The sequence below is a fragment of the Dunckerocampus dactyliophorus genome, chromosome 4 (assembly GCF_027744805.1).
Source record: "Dunckerocampus dactyliophorus isolate RoL2022-P2 chromosome 4, RoL_Ddac_1.1, whole genome shotgun sequence".
NCBI lineage: Eukaryota > Metazoa > Chordata > Actinopteri > Syngnathiformes > Syngnathidae > Dunckerocampus > Dunckerocampus dactyliophorus.
In genome coordinates, this window is record NC_072822.1 from 32948575 (window position 1) to 32969110 (window position 20536).

General features: G+C 42.3%; 1 protein-coding gene across 3 annotated transcripts in view; it reads right to left on the minus strand.

Moving 5' to 3' along the window:
- The window catches only part of LOC129180507 (gastrula zinc finger protein XlCGF57.1-like), a 42587-nt gene extending 27765 nt beyond the window's left edge, over positions 1 to 14822 (minus strand). The window contains exons 1-2 of one of the 3 annotated variants that reach the window (XM_054775056.1): positions 14672 to 14822; positions 8830 to 9608 (exon numbers count right to left, since the gene is read on the minus strand). In XM_054775056.1, coding sequence (XP_054631031.1) covers positions 8830 to 9343 — 514 coding nt within the window. In that variant the 5' untranslated portion in view covers positions 9344 to 9608; positions 14672 to 14822. Of the gene's footprint in view, positions 1 to 1293; positions 9609 to 14671 lie in introns of those variants that run through there. The other 2 variants (XM_054775053.1, XM_054775052.1) reach the window with 2 other exon arrangements.
- Positions 14823 to 20536: the final 5714 nt, after the last annotated feature.

Here is a 20536-nt window from a genome sequence, read left to right on the forward strand (position 1 = left end):
AAGATGATTTTTTTAAAAAAAAATCTTTATTTACAAAGAACAAGTACAAATGAACAGCATATAAACAACAGAAAACACAGAGCATGGCCAGGGGTTACATTAAATAAAAACTTTAAAGCAAAGCAAATTGTTAAGATTTTGAGTGCTTTTTGCTGTCAGATTTGTCGATAAATTAAATATATTGCTCAACATCTTGGAGGAAACATCGGACATTATCAACTCTCAGAGAACACCTTCAAAATAAGAGCGCAGTTTGCTGTCTAACTGTGTAAACAAAATAAGAGTGCCATAGAATGTTTTACCTTGAAGCAGTAGAATTGTATCGGTGACTGCATCTTCCTTAATTACAAGCACAGGCATTACAGTTGGTCGAAAATTTTGTCGCAATGCGTGCAGAGGCTGACACCCCATTAGAAAAGTTAGCCATTTTGTTACCAATAAATAAATGACATTTACAATTTGAGACAAGTGTATTTAATTATATGGGCTGAGGTTTGTAGCTTTTGATACAAGACTCAACTGAATTTAATTATATTGTCATATTTTTTAAAATGAGACACTCGACTAATACCAGATCATTTCTTTCACAGGTTCACTGCCCACAGCATACATATTCAGAAGGTTCTATAATGGTAAGTGCTCTATTATTTTAAGCACTAAATTAGCATTTTCATTTACCTTCAGAAACATGTTAAAATGTGAATTATTGATTAAAAAAATGCATTTGTATTTTCCACATTTGGTTATAGTTGAAAATAAAGACTTGCTTTATTCTGCTGGTGTAAACAAGCTAGTGTTAGTCCTTGTGTGTAATTAAAGATATATCAATTTATTTCGACATGATAGCTGGTTTCCATCTTGTTTTGAGTTTTTGAGCATTTCTGTTTCAGTTTGGCTTGCACATTGAGGATAAATGACATGACTAATAATGAGCTTGATGTATGTTCCAGAATTAGGTGCAGGGAATGTGGGGTTCTAAGGGGTGTACAGTAACTGTATCAGTTAGGTCCAAGCTTTTGCATCACTACAAATTAAAGCAGCCACATTTTGGGCGGAGTTCCTCATCTCTCTCATCCATGCACAGTTAAGACGTGGAATGCCACCAAAGTAAAATCCACACCACAGGAATCACTCACAAAAAACAAGCTATGTATATTCAGTTGTCACATTTGTAGTTGTAGTGATTTAGCATCAGAGAAGGATTATTTTTCTCAAACGAAACAAGGCGGTCATTTGTATGTTTTTAGGCTTTGACTTTAAGACAAACATTTACAAAATAGTGAGGAGTGTGTCGTCCAGTCAGATACACTGCCATTCCTTCAAATCAAATCAAAGTTTATTTGTGTAGCACCTTACAACATCCCAATGGTGCCCAAGGTGCTTCACAAGAGTAAAAAACAGGTTATAGCAAATAAGAACAGGATAAGATCGAATAAGATACAATAGAAACAATTTAAACAAAATTTTAAAAAACAGATACAGGCACAGAATCACAACGAAAGTACATATAATCATCATGTGTCATAAGCCAGTCTGAATAAATGAGTTTTAAATGGAGATTTAAAAACTGACAACTCTGTAGTAGATCGTAGTGCAGGTGGAAAGGATTTCCAAAGTGTGGGGGTAAACGCAGCAAAAGCGATTGAAATTTGTTAGCAATATTATGAGAATGTGAAATACGCCTTGCTGACCTTTTGAACCCACTCATATAGAAAATACCACAGAATGGAAGTTGGACTACCTCAAGTTCTCAGGTTTTGAACGGGTGTGACGCTACAAGTGTGCACATCTGATGGCGCTCACAGAGATTCAAGGAGTGCTCTGGTCGTTTGTTTGTATGCTCAGACAATTGAAAAGTTAGAGGGAACATTGGTTCAGACCTAATTATTTATGGGAATATTACACTGAAACATCAAACTATTTACAAAACCAAGGAAAACAAGAAAGGAAACTTAAACAATGAAACAGATGAAAACTATTGATTTATTTTGTTCAGAAATAATTTTGAGCCTTAAAATGTAGATTTCAACTAAAATCAGTTTCAAAAATGTTTAAAACTTTCTTCTTGTCATTTTAATGAATTACATACACTGCGTTCCAAATTATTATGCAAATTGTATTTAAGTATCATAAAGATTAAATCCTGTGTTTTTCCGTTAAACTCATGGATGGTATTGTGTCTCAGGGCTCTGTGGATCACTGAAATCAATCACATACTTTACATACATACTGTGATAAGTAGTTGGCCAGGTGAGCCCAATTAAAGGAAAAACTACTTATGAAGAATGTTCCACATTATTAAGCAGACCACCATTTTCAAGCAATATGGGAAAGAAAAAGGACCTCTCTGCTGCTGAAAAGCGTGAAATAGTTGAATGCTTTGGACAAGGTATGAAAACCTTAGATATTTCACGAAAACTTAAGCGTGATCATCGTACCATTAAGAGATTTGTGGCTGATTCAGAGGACACACGGGTTCATGCAGATAAACGCAAAATAAGGAAGGTTTCTGCTAGACAAACACGCCGGATTAAGAGAGCAGCTGCTAAAATGCCATTACATAGCAGCAAACAGGTATTTGAAGCTGCTGGTGTCGCTGAAGTCCCACGAACATCAAGGTGTCGGATCCTCCAGAGGGTTGCAGTTCTGCATAAACCTTTTATTCGACCACCCCTAACAATGCTCACAAGCAGAAACGGCTGCAGTGGGCCCAGAAATACAAGACCAATTTTCAAACAGTCTTGTTCACTGATGAGTGCCGTGGAACCCTGGATGGTCCAGATGGATGGAGTAGTGGATGGTTGGTGCATGGCCACCATGTCCCAACAAGGCTGCGACATCAGCAAGGAGGTGGTGGAGTCATGTTTTGGGCTGGAATCATAGGGAAAGATCTGGTCGGCCCCTTTAGGGTCCCTGAAGGTGTGAAAATGACTTCTGCAAAGTATGTTGAGTTTCTGACTGACCACTTTCTTCCATGGTACAAAAGGAAGAATCGTGCTTTTCGTAACAAAATCATCTTCATGCACGACAATGCACCACCTCATGCTGCAAGGAATAACTCTGCTTCATTGGCTGCTATGGCCATAAAAGGGGAGAAACTCATGGTGTGGCCCCCCTCCTCCCCTGACCTCAATCCTATTGAGAATCTCTGGAGCATCCTCAAGCAAAAGATCTATGAGGGTGGAAGGCAGTTCACATCCAAACAGCAACTCTGGGAGGCTGTTCTGACATCCTGCAAAGACATTCAAGCAGAAACTCTCCACAAACTCACAAGTTCTATGGATGCAAGAATTGTGAAGCTGCTATCAAACAAGGGGTCCTATGTTAACATGTAACTTGACCTGTTAAGATGTATTGGATTGGAATAGCTTTTTATTTTAGTAAACATGACCTTATATTGCTGTAAATTCAACAAATTACTATTTTCAGTTCTTTACAAACTAGAAAACGTCTTTAAACTATGTTGTGCATAATAATTTGGAACAGTGCGTTTTAAGTTTGTTTTTTTTTTTAAATACTGTTTTCATGAGGAGTTTTGTTCAATAACATTTTAAATAAAATTTGACAGCTAATGACTTGAAAATTATGCTGATCATCATTTGCATCACGTACTTTGGAAAATCAAACAAAAACATCATTTGCATAATAATTTGGAACGCAGTGTAGTTTTCATGTGTGTTTTGGCTGTTACATTGTCATGAACTCTGACCTGCCTGGGTTACTGGTTTTACCGTATGTTGAAAAAAAAACATTTGCACTGTAGAGAGAATTTCTCACTGAGTAATTTAATGTAGTAGTTTCAAATGCAAAAAGTTAGAAAGTTAAAGTTAGATTTCTTCTAAAAAGGCCTATTGTTGAGATCTGGTGAGATCAACAGCTGTGTTGAAATTCCCCAAATCTCAACCTTTTAGCAGCCACTCCCACTGTGAATGTCGTCCATACAGCAAAGCTCATGTGAACAGCCCAATTATCATGTCCATCTAGTATGAGGCCTTGTTCTATCGCGACTCCAAGGACTCCAAAGTAGCATCAGCGGGCATCGTGGTGCGAACTGGCAGGAAATGGAGGGCTCAAGATGGTCTGGTGGTGGCTGAGTCCCGGCTGAGACGCAGGGCTCTGGTGGGCACGGTGGCAATGGGTCGATCTGGGCTGGGTGCGATTCCTCAACCTTGGTATGAGAAGGCACATGGAAAGGACAAACGACAGCTAGTCCTGAAGGAGGTGCGGCAGGGGTCGAGGAGGAACGGACCAGCAGGATGGTGGGCATGCAGCAGCAGGGAGCATGGACAAAGTGGGAGGGGGTGCTGGAGAGGAAGGTGACCTGGTCTGAGATCTGGAAGGCAGAACCCCAGCGCATGGGGTTCATGGTCCGTGCTGTTTATGATGTCCTGCCCAGCCCAGCCAATCTCCATCTCTGGGGCATGGGTGACTCTCCAGCATGTGCCCTGTGCTCCAGGAAAGGCTCTCTGGAGCACATCCTAAGCAGCTGTTCAAAAGCCCTCGGGGAGGGTCGTTACCGTTGAAGGCTCAACCAGGTGCTGAAGACTGTTGCTGAAACCATCTCCAAGGCCGTGGCCAAAAACATCAGCCACAAGCAACAGCTTGGCAAGAGGAACATTGCCTTTGTCAGGGCTGGAGAGCAACCACTGCCACAGCCCAAACCAGCTGGCTATCTCACCTCAGCAGTGGACTGGGATCTCCGAGTTGACCTAGGCAAGCAGCTCAAGTTCCCAGACCACATTACAGCAACTTCCCTGAGGCCAGACATCGTGCTAGCGTCAGTCTCTTCAAGGCAGGTGCTTCTGTTAGAACTGACAGTTCCCTGGGAGGATCGTATAGAGGAGGCAAACGAGCGGAAGCGGTCAAAGTACCAGGAGCTGGTTGAGCAATGCCTAAGAGCAGGGTGGAAGGCACGATGCGAGTCTATTGAAGTAGGGTGCAGGGGCTTTGCTGGCCGCTCATTGCGCAAGATTTTCACACTACTTGGCATCACCGGGGCTGCAAAATGGAAAGCCATTAAGTCCACCATGGAGGCAGCAGAGAGAGCCTCCAGGTGGCTGTGGATCAGGAGGAGCGATCTGTGGGCCCATGCTACTGGGACACAAGCCAGGGAATGATCAACCCTAGGCTGGGTCACCTGAGTGAGGGCGTATGATGTTGAAAGACCCGAAACGCCCGATGAACTCAGGAACATCACTGATGATGTGTCCCAGTGCATCTCACGATGTATCTTTCATTCAAACTGTGAATGTTCTTTATGGGGCAGAGGTAATGTAAACAGCCCAGTGATCATGGCCATCTACTTTCATCCATGACTGAATGCATCCCATTGATTAAAAGTCATGTGACCCACCTAATTAGCAAGCCCATAGTCAGTGTGCTGGTTCGGGCTTAGTCAGGGGGTCTTGATGCCACTCTCATCATTTCAAACCACAAAAGTACATCATAGTGAACTATGTGTACACACTCAGTATTTAGAAGTATAATTTGTCACAGTTTATATTCCATTTGATGTGTGATTAAGCTGACTGATGTCATCTATGACTGAATGTACTTCATTGATCAAAATTCATGTGCTTTCTCTGTTTGTAGAAGTCGTTTATTATTTTCTTAATTTATACATTCTTTTAAAATGTATCTGCTATCTATTACTTATAATATTGTGTTTATCTCATCTGTACTATTTATGTATTATCTTCTTTGATTTTCATCCATCCATCCATCTTCTACCGTTTATCCGAGATCTCAGCAGCCTAAGCAGGGAGGCCCAGACTTCCCTCTCACCGGCCAAACTCCTCCACTTGGGGAAGGATCTCATCCCCGATCCGGAGATTGCACTCCACCATTTTCCGGGCGACAACCATGGACTTGACCTTGGAGGTGCTGATTCTCATTTCGGCCGCTTCACACTCGGCTCCGAACCGATCCAGTGAAAGTTCACGGCTCGATGAAGCTAGCAGGACCACATCATCTGCAAAAAGCAGAGACTCAATCCTGCAGCCACCAAACCGGAACCTCTCAACGCCCTGGCTGTGCCAAGAAATTCTGTCCATAAAAATAATTCACAGAATCGGTGACAAAGAGCAGCCCTGGCGGAGTCTAACTCTCACTGGAAACGGGTCCGACTTATTGCCGGGAATGCGAACCAAACTCTGACACCGGTCATACAGGGAATGAACAGCCTGAATTAGGTGGTCCCATACCCCATACTCCCAGAGTACTCCCTACAGAATTCCTTGAGGAACACGATCGAATGCCGTCTTCAAGTCCACAAAACACATGTAGACTGGTTGGGCAAACTCCCACGCACTCTCAAGGACCCTGCTGAGAGTGTAGAGCTGGTCCACAGTTCCACTACCAGGACAAAAACCACACTGCTCCTCTTGAATCCAAGATTCAACTATCCAGTGGATCCTCCTATCCAGAACCCCTGAATATACCTTACCAGGGAGGCTGAGGAGTGTGATTCCACGATAGTTGGAACACACCCTCCGGTCCCCCTTCTTCAAAATGGGGACCACCACCCCGGTCTGCCAATCCAGAGGTACTGCCCCCGATGTCCATGCGATGCTGCAGAGTCGTGTCAACCAAGACACGCCTACAGCATCCAGGGCCTAAGGAACTCCAAGCGGATCTTCCACCGAGGAGCTTTTTGACAACCTCAGCAACCTCAGCCCCAGATATAGGAGAGCCCACCGTGGAGTCCCCAGGCTCTGCTTCCTCATAGGAAGTGGAATTGAGGAGGTCTTCGAAGTATTCTTTCCACCGATTCACAACATCCCGAGTCGGGGTCAGCAGCACTCCATCCCCACCATACACAGTGTTGACTGAGCACTGCTTCCCCCTCCTGAGACGCCGGATTGTGGTCGTTCTCCATGGCTTTTCCAAACTTCTCCCATGTCCCAGTTTTTTCCTCAGCCACTGCCAGAGCCGCAGACCACTTGGGCTGCCGATACCTGTCAGCTGCTTCCGGAGTCCATTAGCCAAAAAAGGCACGATAGGACTACTTCTTCAGCTTGACAGCATCTCTCACCACTGGTGTCCACCAACGGGTTCTGGGATTACGCCAAGACAGGCACCGACCACCTTACGGCCACAGCTCCAATCAGATGCCTCGACAATGGAAGCACGGAACATGACCCATTCAGAATCAATGTCTGCCACCTCCCTCGGAACATGGTCGAAGCTCTCCCGCAGGTGGGAGTTGAAACTCCTTCTGACAGGGGACAGCCGTGAACAGGGGACTCTGCCAGTCGTTCCCAGCAGACCCTCACAATACATTTGGGCCTGCCAGGTCTGACTGCCATACTGCCCCACCATCACATTATTAGACCAAAAATCATCACTGCATTCATGAAAAACGGTCTTAAAATAATGTTGACAAAATTATTTTTAAATCGGCAATAACGCGCAGGACGATTATCCTCCAGCAAAATGTGTTATCGTGATGCATTGGAAAACAATACTTGATTAGGTGTTCCAGTCAATGTCCAGAAGAAAATACAACATCAGACAATCCATTCAATATCCAGTCAGTACAGAGCCAGTATCGCTGATATTGATGCAGATATTGGACTTTTTAAATTGCATTGTTTAATAAAATTTAATCATTTTAGGCCAACTTGCCTTTAACTTCTTTATCATGATAATGAGACTAAAATGCACCACAATGAGTGAATCATAAGAACTTAAGTCAGTAAAAGGACTCAAATCACTACTCTAAACACCAAATCTGGAAGTAATCAAACTTCATCAGTTACAGCCTTTAGTGAAACACCTTTAACTATAAATGAAACAGTCACAGCAGTCATCATGTCTTTCTTTTGCATATGAATAAAAACAAGATATATTTATTGAACAAAGACACGTACAAAGAATATTACAACACAGTGGCAACACTGTGACTGCATGGAAGTCAGGTGAGTCAAACAGTAGAGGATCAGTGATTCTGCATGTGTCTTTTCAAAGTGTACTTCCAAGAAAATGTGTCACCACAATTTGAGCAAGTAAAAGGTTTTTCTCTTGTGTGCGTTCTCATGTGTGAGTTCACGCCTGACTTTCGAGTAAAGCATTTACCACAGTCTGAGCAAGTAAAAGGTTTTTCACCTGTGTGTGTTCTCATGTGTGATTGCATCGCTGACTTCTGAGTGAAGCCTTTACCGCAGCCTAAGCAAATAAAAGGTTTTTCTCCTGTGTGTGTTCTCATGTGTATATGCATTTCCGACTTTCGAGAGAAGCGTTTCCCACAGTCTAAGCAACTAAAAGGTTTTTCTTCTGTGTGTGTTCTCATATGTCTTTGCACGTTTGTCTTTTGAGTGAAGCGTCTACCACAGTCTGAGCAACTAAAAGGTTTTTCTCCTATGTGCGTTCTCATGTGTGATTGCATGTGTGACTTTTGAGCAAAGCATTTACCACAGTCTGAGCAGGTAAAAGGTCTTTCTTCTGTGTGCGTTCTCATATGTCTTTGCATGTTTGTCTTTCCAGTGAAGCATTTACCACAGTCTGAACAATTAAACGGTTTTTCTCCTAGGTGCCTTCTTATGTGTCTTTGCATGTTTGTCTTTAGAGTGAAGCGTTGACCACAGTCTGAGCAACTAAAAGGTTTTTCTCCTGTGTGCGTTCTCATGTGTGACTGCATGCTTGTCTTTCCAGTGACGCTTTTACCATAGTCTGAACAATTAAACGGTTTTTCTCCTGTGTGCGTTCTCATGTGTCGAATCAAATGACTCTTACCAGAAAATCTTTTATCACAAACTGAGCAGTTAAAACGTTTACTGGTCTTTTTAGAGCTTTCAGAGTGTTTGTTGTCAGTGTGAGTCGTCATATCACCTTCACAGTCTGTATCGCTGCTCAGCAATTCTTGATTGTAGTCTCTGTCTTCTTCAGAAGAGTGTGACGTTATGTCGTCACTATCTGACAGTGGAGCTATCAGGTTGTCTGCTTGTGATCCTCCACAGTGGTCTCCATCAGCTTCTCTTGTCATGTGTTGCAGTGAGCTGCTGCATGAAGGCTCCGCCGCTCTCATCTCCTCACTTGGACTATGATGAAGCTGTGGCGACTCAGGTGGTTTGTCTTCATGATCGTCTGTCTTCACAGAGACACCAGTCAGTGGCAACCTGATGAGATCAGCCTCCTCTGGCCCGAGAAGATGCTCACCCTCCTGAGTGATTGAGAATTCTTCCTCTTTAACATAGAGGGGCTGTGGCTCCGCCTCTTCCTCTTTAATGTGGGTGGGCTGTGGCACCTCCTCTTCCTCTTTAACATAGGGGGGCTGTGGCTCTGCTTCTTCCTCTTTCATGTCACCCACATTAAGGAGGAGGACCTGTGGCTCTGCCTCTCTCATCTCCTCACTCGGACTATGATGAAGTTGTGAGGACTTAGTTGGTTTGTCTTCAGGGTCTTCCGTCACCACAGAGACACCATTCAGTGGCAACCTGGTGAGATCAGCCTCCACTGGTCCTAGGAGAGGTTCTCTCCCTTGAGTAATCAGGAGTTCTTCCTCCTCCTCTTCCTCTTTAATGTGGGTGGGTTGTGGCTCCTCCTCTTCTTTAATTGTCTGTAGCTCCGCCTGCTCCAAAGTGGAGCTCCTCTTGATGACCAATCAGCTGCTGGATGTTTACAGAACACAAACAGGAATTATTGTGGAACTTATTGTCTACTGTATAAAAAAATGTAAAAAAAAAAAAAAGAAAACAAGAAAAAAAAATGTTTACGATAATTTCATGAAAGACACGACAATGACAAAACGGCATTATATTTTTATTTGTATGCATTAACGGCTCCAAATGAACTGAAAATTTTAATCAAGCTAAAAGATACGATCCTGGCGGCCCACCACTACAAAATAAAAGCCGCCACCTCTTAAAAATTAAGTTGACAACAATGTTAAGTAATATTATTGCATGAATGTATATCCTGCATATGCTACATATACACAAAAGATAGATTATTATTTGCACACATATTGACCACAATAGTTCATAACAGGGAGGTGTGGCTTGCCATGATGTGTATGTGTCAATTACGCAAAAAAAATTTATGTAATTAATTAAATGAATTAGTAATTGCCGTTAATGCGCTATTTTTGACAGGACTTATTTCTTTGTATCCGTCTGTGCTCTAACCTCCCGCTATGAATATTCTTAAGATGAACTTAAAAAGCTTCTGATCTCCAGAAATCTCAGGAAATCTTTGCCTTTAAAAGTCCGAGTTTAATAAGTCAGTGCCCCTTTTTGTACAGCAGAGGGCGCCATTGTAAAACCGCACCATTCGTGCGGCCTGACCATTGTAACTAGAGCCGATTATGACAAATCACCGATTAATCAATATCGGCAAAAATGTAACCGATATTTTACAAATTTCTTTGCTGCGCAGAGATTCTGTCACTCTGTTCCTGTGTGCCTCTCTGTGCTGCTCCCTGCCCGAGTACCTGGCCCCTCCCACACAAACACACAGCGAGGTGCCGCTCTCCCTGCCTCACTTACACAGCTGCAGCAGAGGAACAGCAAAACTAACTACATTTTATTACACCATGGTAAGCTGTGACTTTGTAAACCATATAAACTGTGCTTTAGTGCCGCGCTGTCAGGGCCCGTCAAGGAGAACAAGCTAGTTTTTTTACCACGCAGGTTTTCGAGAGCGTATTAGAGCATTTTAATGTTGTGCAAGTTGCATCTCTGTGAGATAAACAAAGATACATGCAACTGTTAATCCACATGTCCACCATTATCCAAGACTACTGTATTATACAGCGTTTTAAAGTGGAATATGCAGATACACACAGCGTCCCACTTCACTTCATACTTCCATGCAGGATTTACAGGGGCTCATACATTCACAAGTTAATGTCTTCATTCTAATCATTTTGAAAATGTTCCAAGTCATGTATTTAGTTGTAATTTCATATATTGCAAATTTGGAAAGAAGCTAGATTGTTACATAAAATGTAGTTTAGTCCCTTGTATAAGTCTAGTAATGTAATGTGATGTGATTAGCAGGGTTGAGTGATCATTTTTATAGACAGTATAAATTCTTCCAATGATAAGAAAATGACTTATTCCGGTATTGTGAGCAAGATGGCACCTCGGATGGCAGCCTCGGCCACTCGCTCTCTTGTTGTGTGTGTTTTTACACTTTTTTTAAACTTCATATGCCTCTCCGCTGGTCACATACAGCAGAGACCAACTTTTAAATATTAACCAGCTTATCTGGCAAACTCTTTTCTCCGGTTTTCACCGAGCCGGAGACGTTTGCAGAGATTTTGGTCAGTGCAGCAGCGGCTCTCCATGGAGTTTTCCAAGGGAGACGGCTGCGCCGCCGGGGAAGACGAGCCAGCGTGAGGTTGAGGAAAAGAGGCTTTCGCTCTGCTCTCCCATCTATCCATCTTTCCAACGTTCGCTCCCTGGCTAACAAGATGGACGAATTGCTGCTTCTTTCCAACAACTTGCTTTGGACACTCTTACACCAGGGGTCTCAAACTTGTGGCCCGCTGGGTCATATTTTGCGGCCTGCTACTAGACATGGAACAGTCGTGTAAATGTCATGAAAAATATTTATTTTTGATGTGCTTCTACTTTATAGAGTTGCCCTACTTGAGAGACATATTGTGTTATTTGGGTTTAAAACAGCTTTACTGTTTTTCAGACACCTAAACTAAAATCCTGTTTACGCTTACGTTGCACTAAAACAGCTTCATTCCATTGCTGCTTGTATTCGGGTTAAAATATACTGGAAGAATTCCACCCATTTTCTATCGCTTGTCTTCATTAGGTTCACGGGTAAGCTGGAGCTTATCCCAGCTGAATGCAGCGAAATACAAACTATGAAATGTATTTTTTGGTTTACCCTATCACTGTATCGCGATATTATCGTGATCGTGAACCATGCATCGCATATCATACCATATTGTGGGGTACCCTGAGACTCCCAGCTTTATTCCCAATACTTCATGCGGCACAGCCCCACCCAGACACTACCCCAAGCGGCCCTCAGGTAAATTGAGTTTGAGACCCCTGCTCTACACGGTGCCATAGCTAAGCTTAATTTTAATTCCATTATTTTTAATTATATGGGTTAACATCTGTAGCTTTTTATACAAGACTCCGCTCAATTTAATTACATTGTCATATCGTGATACATCCCAAAAATATCGTGATACATGCTAAGGTCCAAATCGCACACCCCTAGTGATTAGGGATGTCTGATAATATCAGCTGTCTATAAGTAATCTGAATTCGCTAAATGTACTACAAAGCAGATCAGTTAGGATAATCCATAACGCCGCGTATAGAGAACATACAAATCCTCTATTTCTAAAACCACAAATATTAAAATTTGCTGATCTCGTAAACAGCTAAAATTATACATAAAGCAAACAATAACCTGCTCCCCAAAAATGTCATCCAATACTTTTCAATAAGAGAGGCCAAATATGATGCCAGGGAAAAACTAAACTTAAAACACTTAGCGTATATAAAAAGTTAAGTGACTCACACGTATCTCACTGCTCTGATCGTGCCGTTGGGCTGTACTGTAGCGTTTCTATATCCTTGTTAAAACATGTTGTTCCTGTCATATTTTCCTCCACTTCGTCCTTGAAACGAAGATTCATTGATTCCATAATGGGTCCCGACAGCTGAAACTTCTACCTTCCTTCAGCATCTCCAGTAGTCCAACTTTTTGTGCGATGGTTATCATCCTCCACTGTTTTTTGGGTGTGACCGCAGGTGCCTTTGATGGTGCAGAATGTTTTGTCGACATTGTGGGTGTAAGACTTGCAAACATACAGCACTTCAGAGTCACACTGCTAGCGATCGAACATTTATGTAAATTTGGCAAGCTGAACGCATTCTGTACTGCACAGGAAGGCATGGAGGCCCTTAGCCAATCAGGACGCAGAACACAAGAGTCTAACCACCACGACCATTTGTCCTTTTTTTCAATATCTCCTCCTCCTCCACCACAACGACGTATGCTCGACCACTCCTCTTCAAAGGTAAATAACATTTATCATTACATATTATTATATCACTTTTATTATTGTTTTTTTCATTAATTATCCTGGTTTAATATTACTACTACATCCAAACTCATATTTACATACATACACATATACTGTATATGTATACACGTACATGTAGTACCTATATCATTGGTAATACTACCTTTTCCCCTACTTAAGAACAATTCGACATAAGAACGGTCGTCTGGAACCAATTGTGTTCGTAAGTTGGGGACCTAGTGTATATTGGCATAAAAATTCATAAAATCAGTCAATATCGGTATCAGGATTTTTCCCTATCATGAAAGCCGATAATAAACATAATGCGATGGGCTCCTGTATTTTCCGGGACGCAAAAGATGACCTCATTAAACCGCCTCTCAAATGTGTAAACAAACATGGGTGGCTAGTAGCAAACTAGCTTGCTCCTTCCATCCATCCATTTTCTAGATATGCCGCCTATCCTTACTAGTAGGAATGTTACAATTCCCGCAAGTAAGCGACGGTAAAATATGACACTGTGTGTGCGCACTTGATTAGGAGAGTCCATGGGGACGCTTTTTCATATATCGGGTGTATTTTCATTTGTTTACATGTTTCTTAAGTAGATTACTTCTTCCTCTTCAATTTTGAATCGGATTTATACTGTGCTGTAGCACACGGACTCATACGAGTGCCGTGGCCACCCCTGATCACTCTCCAGCCACCCCACTGGCCATCTTGACATTTCAGGTATCAACTTATTGCCACCTCTAAGTGCGTAATGGTCTCACCTTGGCCACCCCAATGAAATTTCTGGCTCCGCCATTGCTGCTGCACTAAGTGTGCGAGGCTGACATAAGAATAATGACACTTGATTTTCTTCCCTGGACTTTTTGATGAAATCGGCTACTCTGTTGACTTTTCAAACAAATGTCACAGTCTAAGCCTAATCGTAAGTATTTCTCAGATGTTGTTTCAGCCACGTTGGGAAGCTAATTTCTGATGCTGTATCCATTAGCTTCACAACAGATATGTCATGTTAAACATATCTGTATCGGTAACGGAAATTGAAAGTTGGTCAATATCGGCATATCAGTTATCAGCAAAAAAGCCAATATCGGACATCGTTAATTTTCTGTATGATTTTTTTTAAATCTGAGTTTTAAAAAACCTGTTGAATTTGCACATGTTCTGATTTCCTGACGGTGTAGTTTAGCCTCACATTTTCCCAAACTAACTGCTGTAGTATAACCAGGAGGAGGCCATTTATGTGTGAAGTGAGTTTTGTGGCACTACACGTCACAGAAGTGAAATAATGAATGAATGATCGTTTTTTGTTTCTTTTTGATCCGGCTGCTCATAGAGATCAATATATTGTACATTGATCAATCTCTTGCTCACATTCACTTAGTTATATCATCACAGCTATGACATTGAACGAAGCCTAAAATGGCGGCTCACGTTTTCATCGCGTTGGCTACGGACGCTTTTTAACTGGGCAAAATCACTCTCATTCTCAAACATTTAGCAAAATCAAACATTTCTGCACTTCATGTATATATGTATGTATATTCACACACACCATTCTCGGAAGGGCAAAATATAAACTGCATCACAACGTTTGTGTTTCGTAGCTCTCTGCACGCGCACACAGTTCAAACAAAGTTCCATATAATAATCAAAACTCACCAAAACTCAATTCTTGCTAACAAAGAGGTGATCCTAGGGGATCATCGACCAGGTAAGTATCGTTTAAGGGATCCGTTAATCACTTTTCGTTTCACTTTTCCTCTCGGCAGTTTGCTCTGCGCTCTCAGCTCATCGACTGCACTGCTAACGTTAAAACGCATAATCTGCGCATGTGCAGAACGCGTCTGCATCCGGTCGAACTATTTTTCGGCAGTCACGTGTTGGGCAGGATGATTTTTTTTAAATCTTTATTTACAAAGAACAATGAACAGCATATAAACAACAGAAAACACAGAGCATGGCCAGGGGTTACATTAAATAAAAACTTTAAAGCAAAGCAAATTGTTAAGGTTTTGAGTGCTTTTTGCTGGCAGATTTGTCGATAAATTGAATATATTGTTCAACATCTTGGAGGAAACATCGGGCCTGATCAACTCACAGGGAACACCTTCAAAACAAGAGCCCATTTTGCTGTCTAACTGTGTAAACAAAATATGAGTGCCATAAAATGTTTTACCTTTAAGCAGTAGAATTGTATCGGTGACTGCATCTTCCTGAATTACAAGCACAGGCATTACAACGAGGGAAAGGCTTCTTGAGACGTCATCACAAAGCTTATGACATTCCAATTACTATGTTAAATAGTCTTATGATACGGTGTACTCACATTATTATACCAAAAATCATCACTGCATTCATGAAAAATTGTCTTAAAATAATGTTGACAATAATACAGTATAGTTCATTGGCAACAACGTGCAAGACGATTATCCTCCAGCAAAATGTGTTATCGTGACAGGCCCAATCACGCTTACAGCTTTATTGACAATGCATTAAAACCTCTTTGATTACAATTCCAGTGTTCAAACTTGTAAAAATCCATAGAATTCAGCAAACAAACATTTCCCGCCACAATTGGTCAAGACTGTTGCTTCCTTCAATAACGCCCCCAAACAATCAAGCAGTGTACACAGAGTGCCCTCTACTGACCAAACCAAGTAGTGAAAACTAAAACAAAGCAGACGTGATACAATTTAGGCTGGAACAGATACACTGGAAAACAATACTTGATTAGGTGTTCCATTCAATGTCCAGAAGAAAATACAACATCAGACAATCCATGCAATATCCAGTCAGTACAGAGTCAGTTTAGCTGATATTGATACCGACGTTGTACTTTTTCAATAAAATCTGATATTTTTGACAATTTGCCTGTCCTTTCTTTATCATGATTGTAATCAGAATAAAATACCAGACAAAACTCTTTGAAAAGCAAAACATATTTGCATCAGTGCACTTATTTGTGAACATTTCATCAATATGTAAGACAACAATATCAACAAAAATATAATGATTACCTTTTATTACACACAATTGTTTGAGCAAAATCAAATCAACACTGCAAAATAAGAAAAAAAAAGCAAAAACTACTATTTTGCTCTCTCAAAGGCCTCCTGAAAGTGATCCGTACCCCAATGAGTGAATCATAAGTACTAAAGTCAGTAAAAGGAATCAAATCACAACTTTCCAGACAGAATCTGGAAGTAACTGAACAGGAAGGGACTTCATCAGTTACAGCATTTGGTGATGACAGCATACAGTCAAATAAAACATCTTTAAATGGTAAATGGTCTTTCACTTAAAGCGCTTTGACACTGCTAGCATATTTACCGACTGATGACACAGCATCTGGAGCAACTGGGGGTTCAGTATCTTGTCCAAGGACACAATCACTGGAGGACGGAGGGAAACAGGGATACCAAACTTCAGGTTGGCAGATGACCACTCTACTACCTGAGCCATGCCGCCCCCAATTGACCCTACAATTAACTACAAATGAAACCACTACACGACCAGTCCAGAGTGTACCGCACCTGACCATGATGAAGCTGTGAGAACTCAGGTGGTTTGTCTTCATGATCGTCTGTCTTCACAGAGACACCAGTCAGTGGCAACTTAGTGTGATCACCCTCCTCTGCCCCGAGAAGATGCTCTCCCTCCTGAGTGATCTAGAGTTCTTCCTCTTCTTCTTTAACATAGAGGGGCTGCGGCTCCACCTCTTCCTCTTTAATGTGGGTGGGCTGTGGCTCCTCTTCTTCCTCTTTAACATAAGGGGGCTGTGGCTCCGCTTCTTCCTCTTTAATCGGCTGTAGCTCTGCGTGCTCCAAATTGGAGCTCCCAGCCTGTGGCTGAGGAAAGATTCTTCTTGAAGACCAATCAGCTGTTGGACGTCCGCCGGACACAAACAGGAAATTCAAGAGAGTTTTATTGTCATGTGCATGGTAAAACAGCAGTTATACCATGCAATGAAAATCTTATTCTGTTCATTCTCCCAAGAAAAGAAAGAAAACACAAGAAAGAATAAGAACATAAGAAACAAACATATATACCAATAAATTAAGCAACAAAAATAGAAGAGACATTAATACAAATAAATAAATAAATAAAGTGCTATGAGTGTGTGCTTGTGTTGCGTGTGGCGTGTGTGAGTGCTTCGTTGAGAAGCCTGATGGCCTGTGGGTAAAAGCTGTTTGCCAGCCTTGTGGTCCTGGACTTCAAACTCCTGTAGCGTCTGCCTGACGGTAGGAGTGTGAATAATGAGTGTTGTGGATGTGTGCTGTCCTTGATGAGGTTGTGTGTTCTGCGTTGGACTCTAGATTTATAAATGTCTTGCAGTGAGGGGAGGGCTGCCCCAACAATGTTCTGTGAGGTCTTGATCACCCGCTGGAGTGCCTTCCTATCACGTGTTGTACAGTTACCGTACCAAACAGTGATGGAGGCGGTAAGGACACTTTCCATAGTGCATCTGTAGAAGCAACTCAGGATTGTGGTGGACATGCCAAATTTCCTCAGTCTTCTCAGGAAGTACAGTCTCCTTTGGGACTTCTTCATAATTTGTTGGGTGTTGTGAGACCAGGTGAGGTCCTCGCTGATGTGTGTGCCAAGGAACTTGAAGGTTTTCACCCTCTCCACCTCAGTCTCATCAATAAACAGGGGTCTATGCGGCTCCTTTTCCCTTGTTCTTGGGTCGATGATCATCTCTTTGGTCTTCTCTGTATTGAGATGGAGATTGTTATCATGACACCAAGCTATGAGGTCCGCCACCTCTCTTCTGTATGATGTTTCAACATCACCAGTGATCAGTCCGATGACTGTAGTGTCATCCGCAAATTTAATGATGCTGGTGTTGTTCTGGGAGGCCATGCAATCGTAGGTGAAGAGCGTGTAGAGGAGTGGACTCAGCACACACCCCTGTGGGGTCCCAGTGCTCACAATTCTTGAGCTGGATGTGCGATTGTGGACTCAATTCCTGAAAAAGTCATCCAAATCCATTCATTTTGAACACAGACAGGCGGACAGGCTGATCAACGCAGGCAAACATACTCCGGTACAGTAGGTGGCGGTATGCACATGGTTGCAACCCGCCATTAAACCAAAAGAGAAGTACCTCGGACTTGCTCCTGCACCCATGTACAGGAAGGTCCTCGTCCTGGCACATTAAACTGTTCAAATTGAGGTAACTTCTTTGGAAGCATTAAAGATCACGAACCAACAGCGACAACTTTCAAATCTCCATCGAAGAAGACACAAGACAAAGGGCGAAGGCGACGACGTGTAATCGAGTTAAAAACATTGAAAATGCTGAAAGAGTTTGTGCAGGATGGGCAAATGGTGGCGGCTGAAGTAATACTGGCGCTGTTTGAAAGAACGATGGCGTCGTACGAGGAGGAACTTCGTCGAACCTCGAAGAGAGGAGAATGAGCAACATCGACAACAGCTGAACACACACTGGAGAAAAACCTTTTATATGCTCCATTTGTAGTCAAGGATTCTCCCGTAAGTCAGATATGGCAACACACATGTGAACACACACTGGAGAAAAACCTTTTAGCTGTTCAGTTTGTGGTAAAAGATTTAGTTCAAAGTCAAACATGATAAATCACATGAGAATGCACAGTGGAGAAAAAGCATGTAAAGTAGGGTTGCCGTCATCCTCAGATATGAATAAGATTGATGACTCCTCATTATATAATTATGGTTATAATAAATAATTCATTTGCTTTTGTATATAAAGAGACTTTATGGACACACTGGATAACAAAACGGTATCATAAGTAATGTACCACCTAAGATTTTTTTCTAATGAATAAAAACTATTTGATTCTACCTGACCTGCTGACAGTACCTTATTGGACTTACATTTTTTGCCTAATTTGGGTGCCAGTCGAGAGCGGGCACCTGGGCGACCTGGTGTTCAGGGGCCAAATCTGGTTCTTCATAGCTCGAGCTTGTGTGAGAGGTTGAGACATTCCGACAAGACATAGTCGGACTCACCTCGAACCACAGTTTGGTTTCTGGAACCAAACTCCTCGAGAGGGGCTGGACTTTGTTCTACTCTGGAGTTGCTGCAGTGGAGAGGTGGCGAGATGGTGTGGCCTTATCGAGAGCCCTCCGCTTGATGCCTCTGTGTTGGTGAACGAGAGGGTCACTTCCCTATGCCTTTGGGTTGGGGAAAGGGGCCTGACAATTGTTTGTGTGTATGCGCCAAACCGCAGTTCAGAGTACCCAGCCTTCTTGGAGTTTACAGCACCCCTGCTGGTGACTCCCTAGTTCTACTGGGAGAGTTCCAACGCCCATGTGGGAAATGACAGTGTGACCCGGAGGGGCGTGATTGGGAGTGACGACCTCCCCGATCTGAACCCATGCAAGTGTGATGTTATTGGACTTCTGTGCGAACAACAGTTTGTCCATAACAAACACCATGTTCCAACGTAAGGATGTCCACAAGTGCACTTGGCACTAGGACGCCCTACACTGCAGGTCTATGATCGACTTTGTCGTATCATCAGACCTGCGAGTGGGTGTCCTTGGATGCGTGTGTGTGCATAGGCCTGGATGTTCGCTCCGTCTTGTGCACAATCCTGGTGCCTCAGTCCGCGGGATGTCGTCGCGATAACACAGCAGTTGCCATGGAGACGACCGTGAAAGGGCCCCAAACAGAGTTAACAATTAATTGATGTCCGTGATGAAGGGGTGGAGGGATTATGTCTTAAAGCGTCCCTGACATGATTCATCAAATTTGCTTAAATATGTTATGTATTCTTTGTAATTATGTTCTACATTGTTCCATTTTGGAAATGTTTCCATTTCCGGACGTGACATAATCGGGGTAACACCTCTCAGCTAAAGCAGAGTAAACAAACGCTTCTTGAGGTACATGGTCGACTTGGTTAAGTATATTTTTCATCAAAATAGTAGTCATGCCAAAAGGTTGTGTTGCTGCTGGATGTTAACAGTATCCGAGTGATACTGTATTTTTTTTTCTTTTCCAAAAGACGGAATTAGCAAAAAATGACATTTATAGTTAATGGTGCCACCCATGACGAGCTAGCTCTTGCAGTTCAGCCTCATTTCCGGACGTGATCGGACTAATATCACTCAGGTAAACAAACATGACAATGTACGAGACAGAGGATGTTTACAGTGATTTATAGCGAAGATTTGTATGATGTGTCAATAGTTTTCTAGGAGGAAGAAACATTTGGAGATGAAATAGAGAACTTGCAGAACATGGACTTAAGCCTTAAGACATGGAGATGAAGATTGGTCACATTCAAAACACAGGATGGGTAAGTGGAAATTATTCTGGAGTTGCTTATCCTTCAATTATTGTTTTAAATTGGCTTCTTTAGAGCGGGATCGCATACTTTTTCATCATGTGTTTATTCCATACTTTCAAGCCAAATGCTTCTTGTAAAGGTGTTCCTTCATAGCAGTCACCAGGGAAATAATGACTGCAAAGAACAGAACCCATGGTGGGCGTCCATCTGTCTCATTCTCTGTACTTGCTTCGTCCATTGTTGT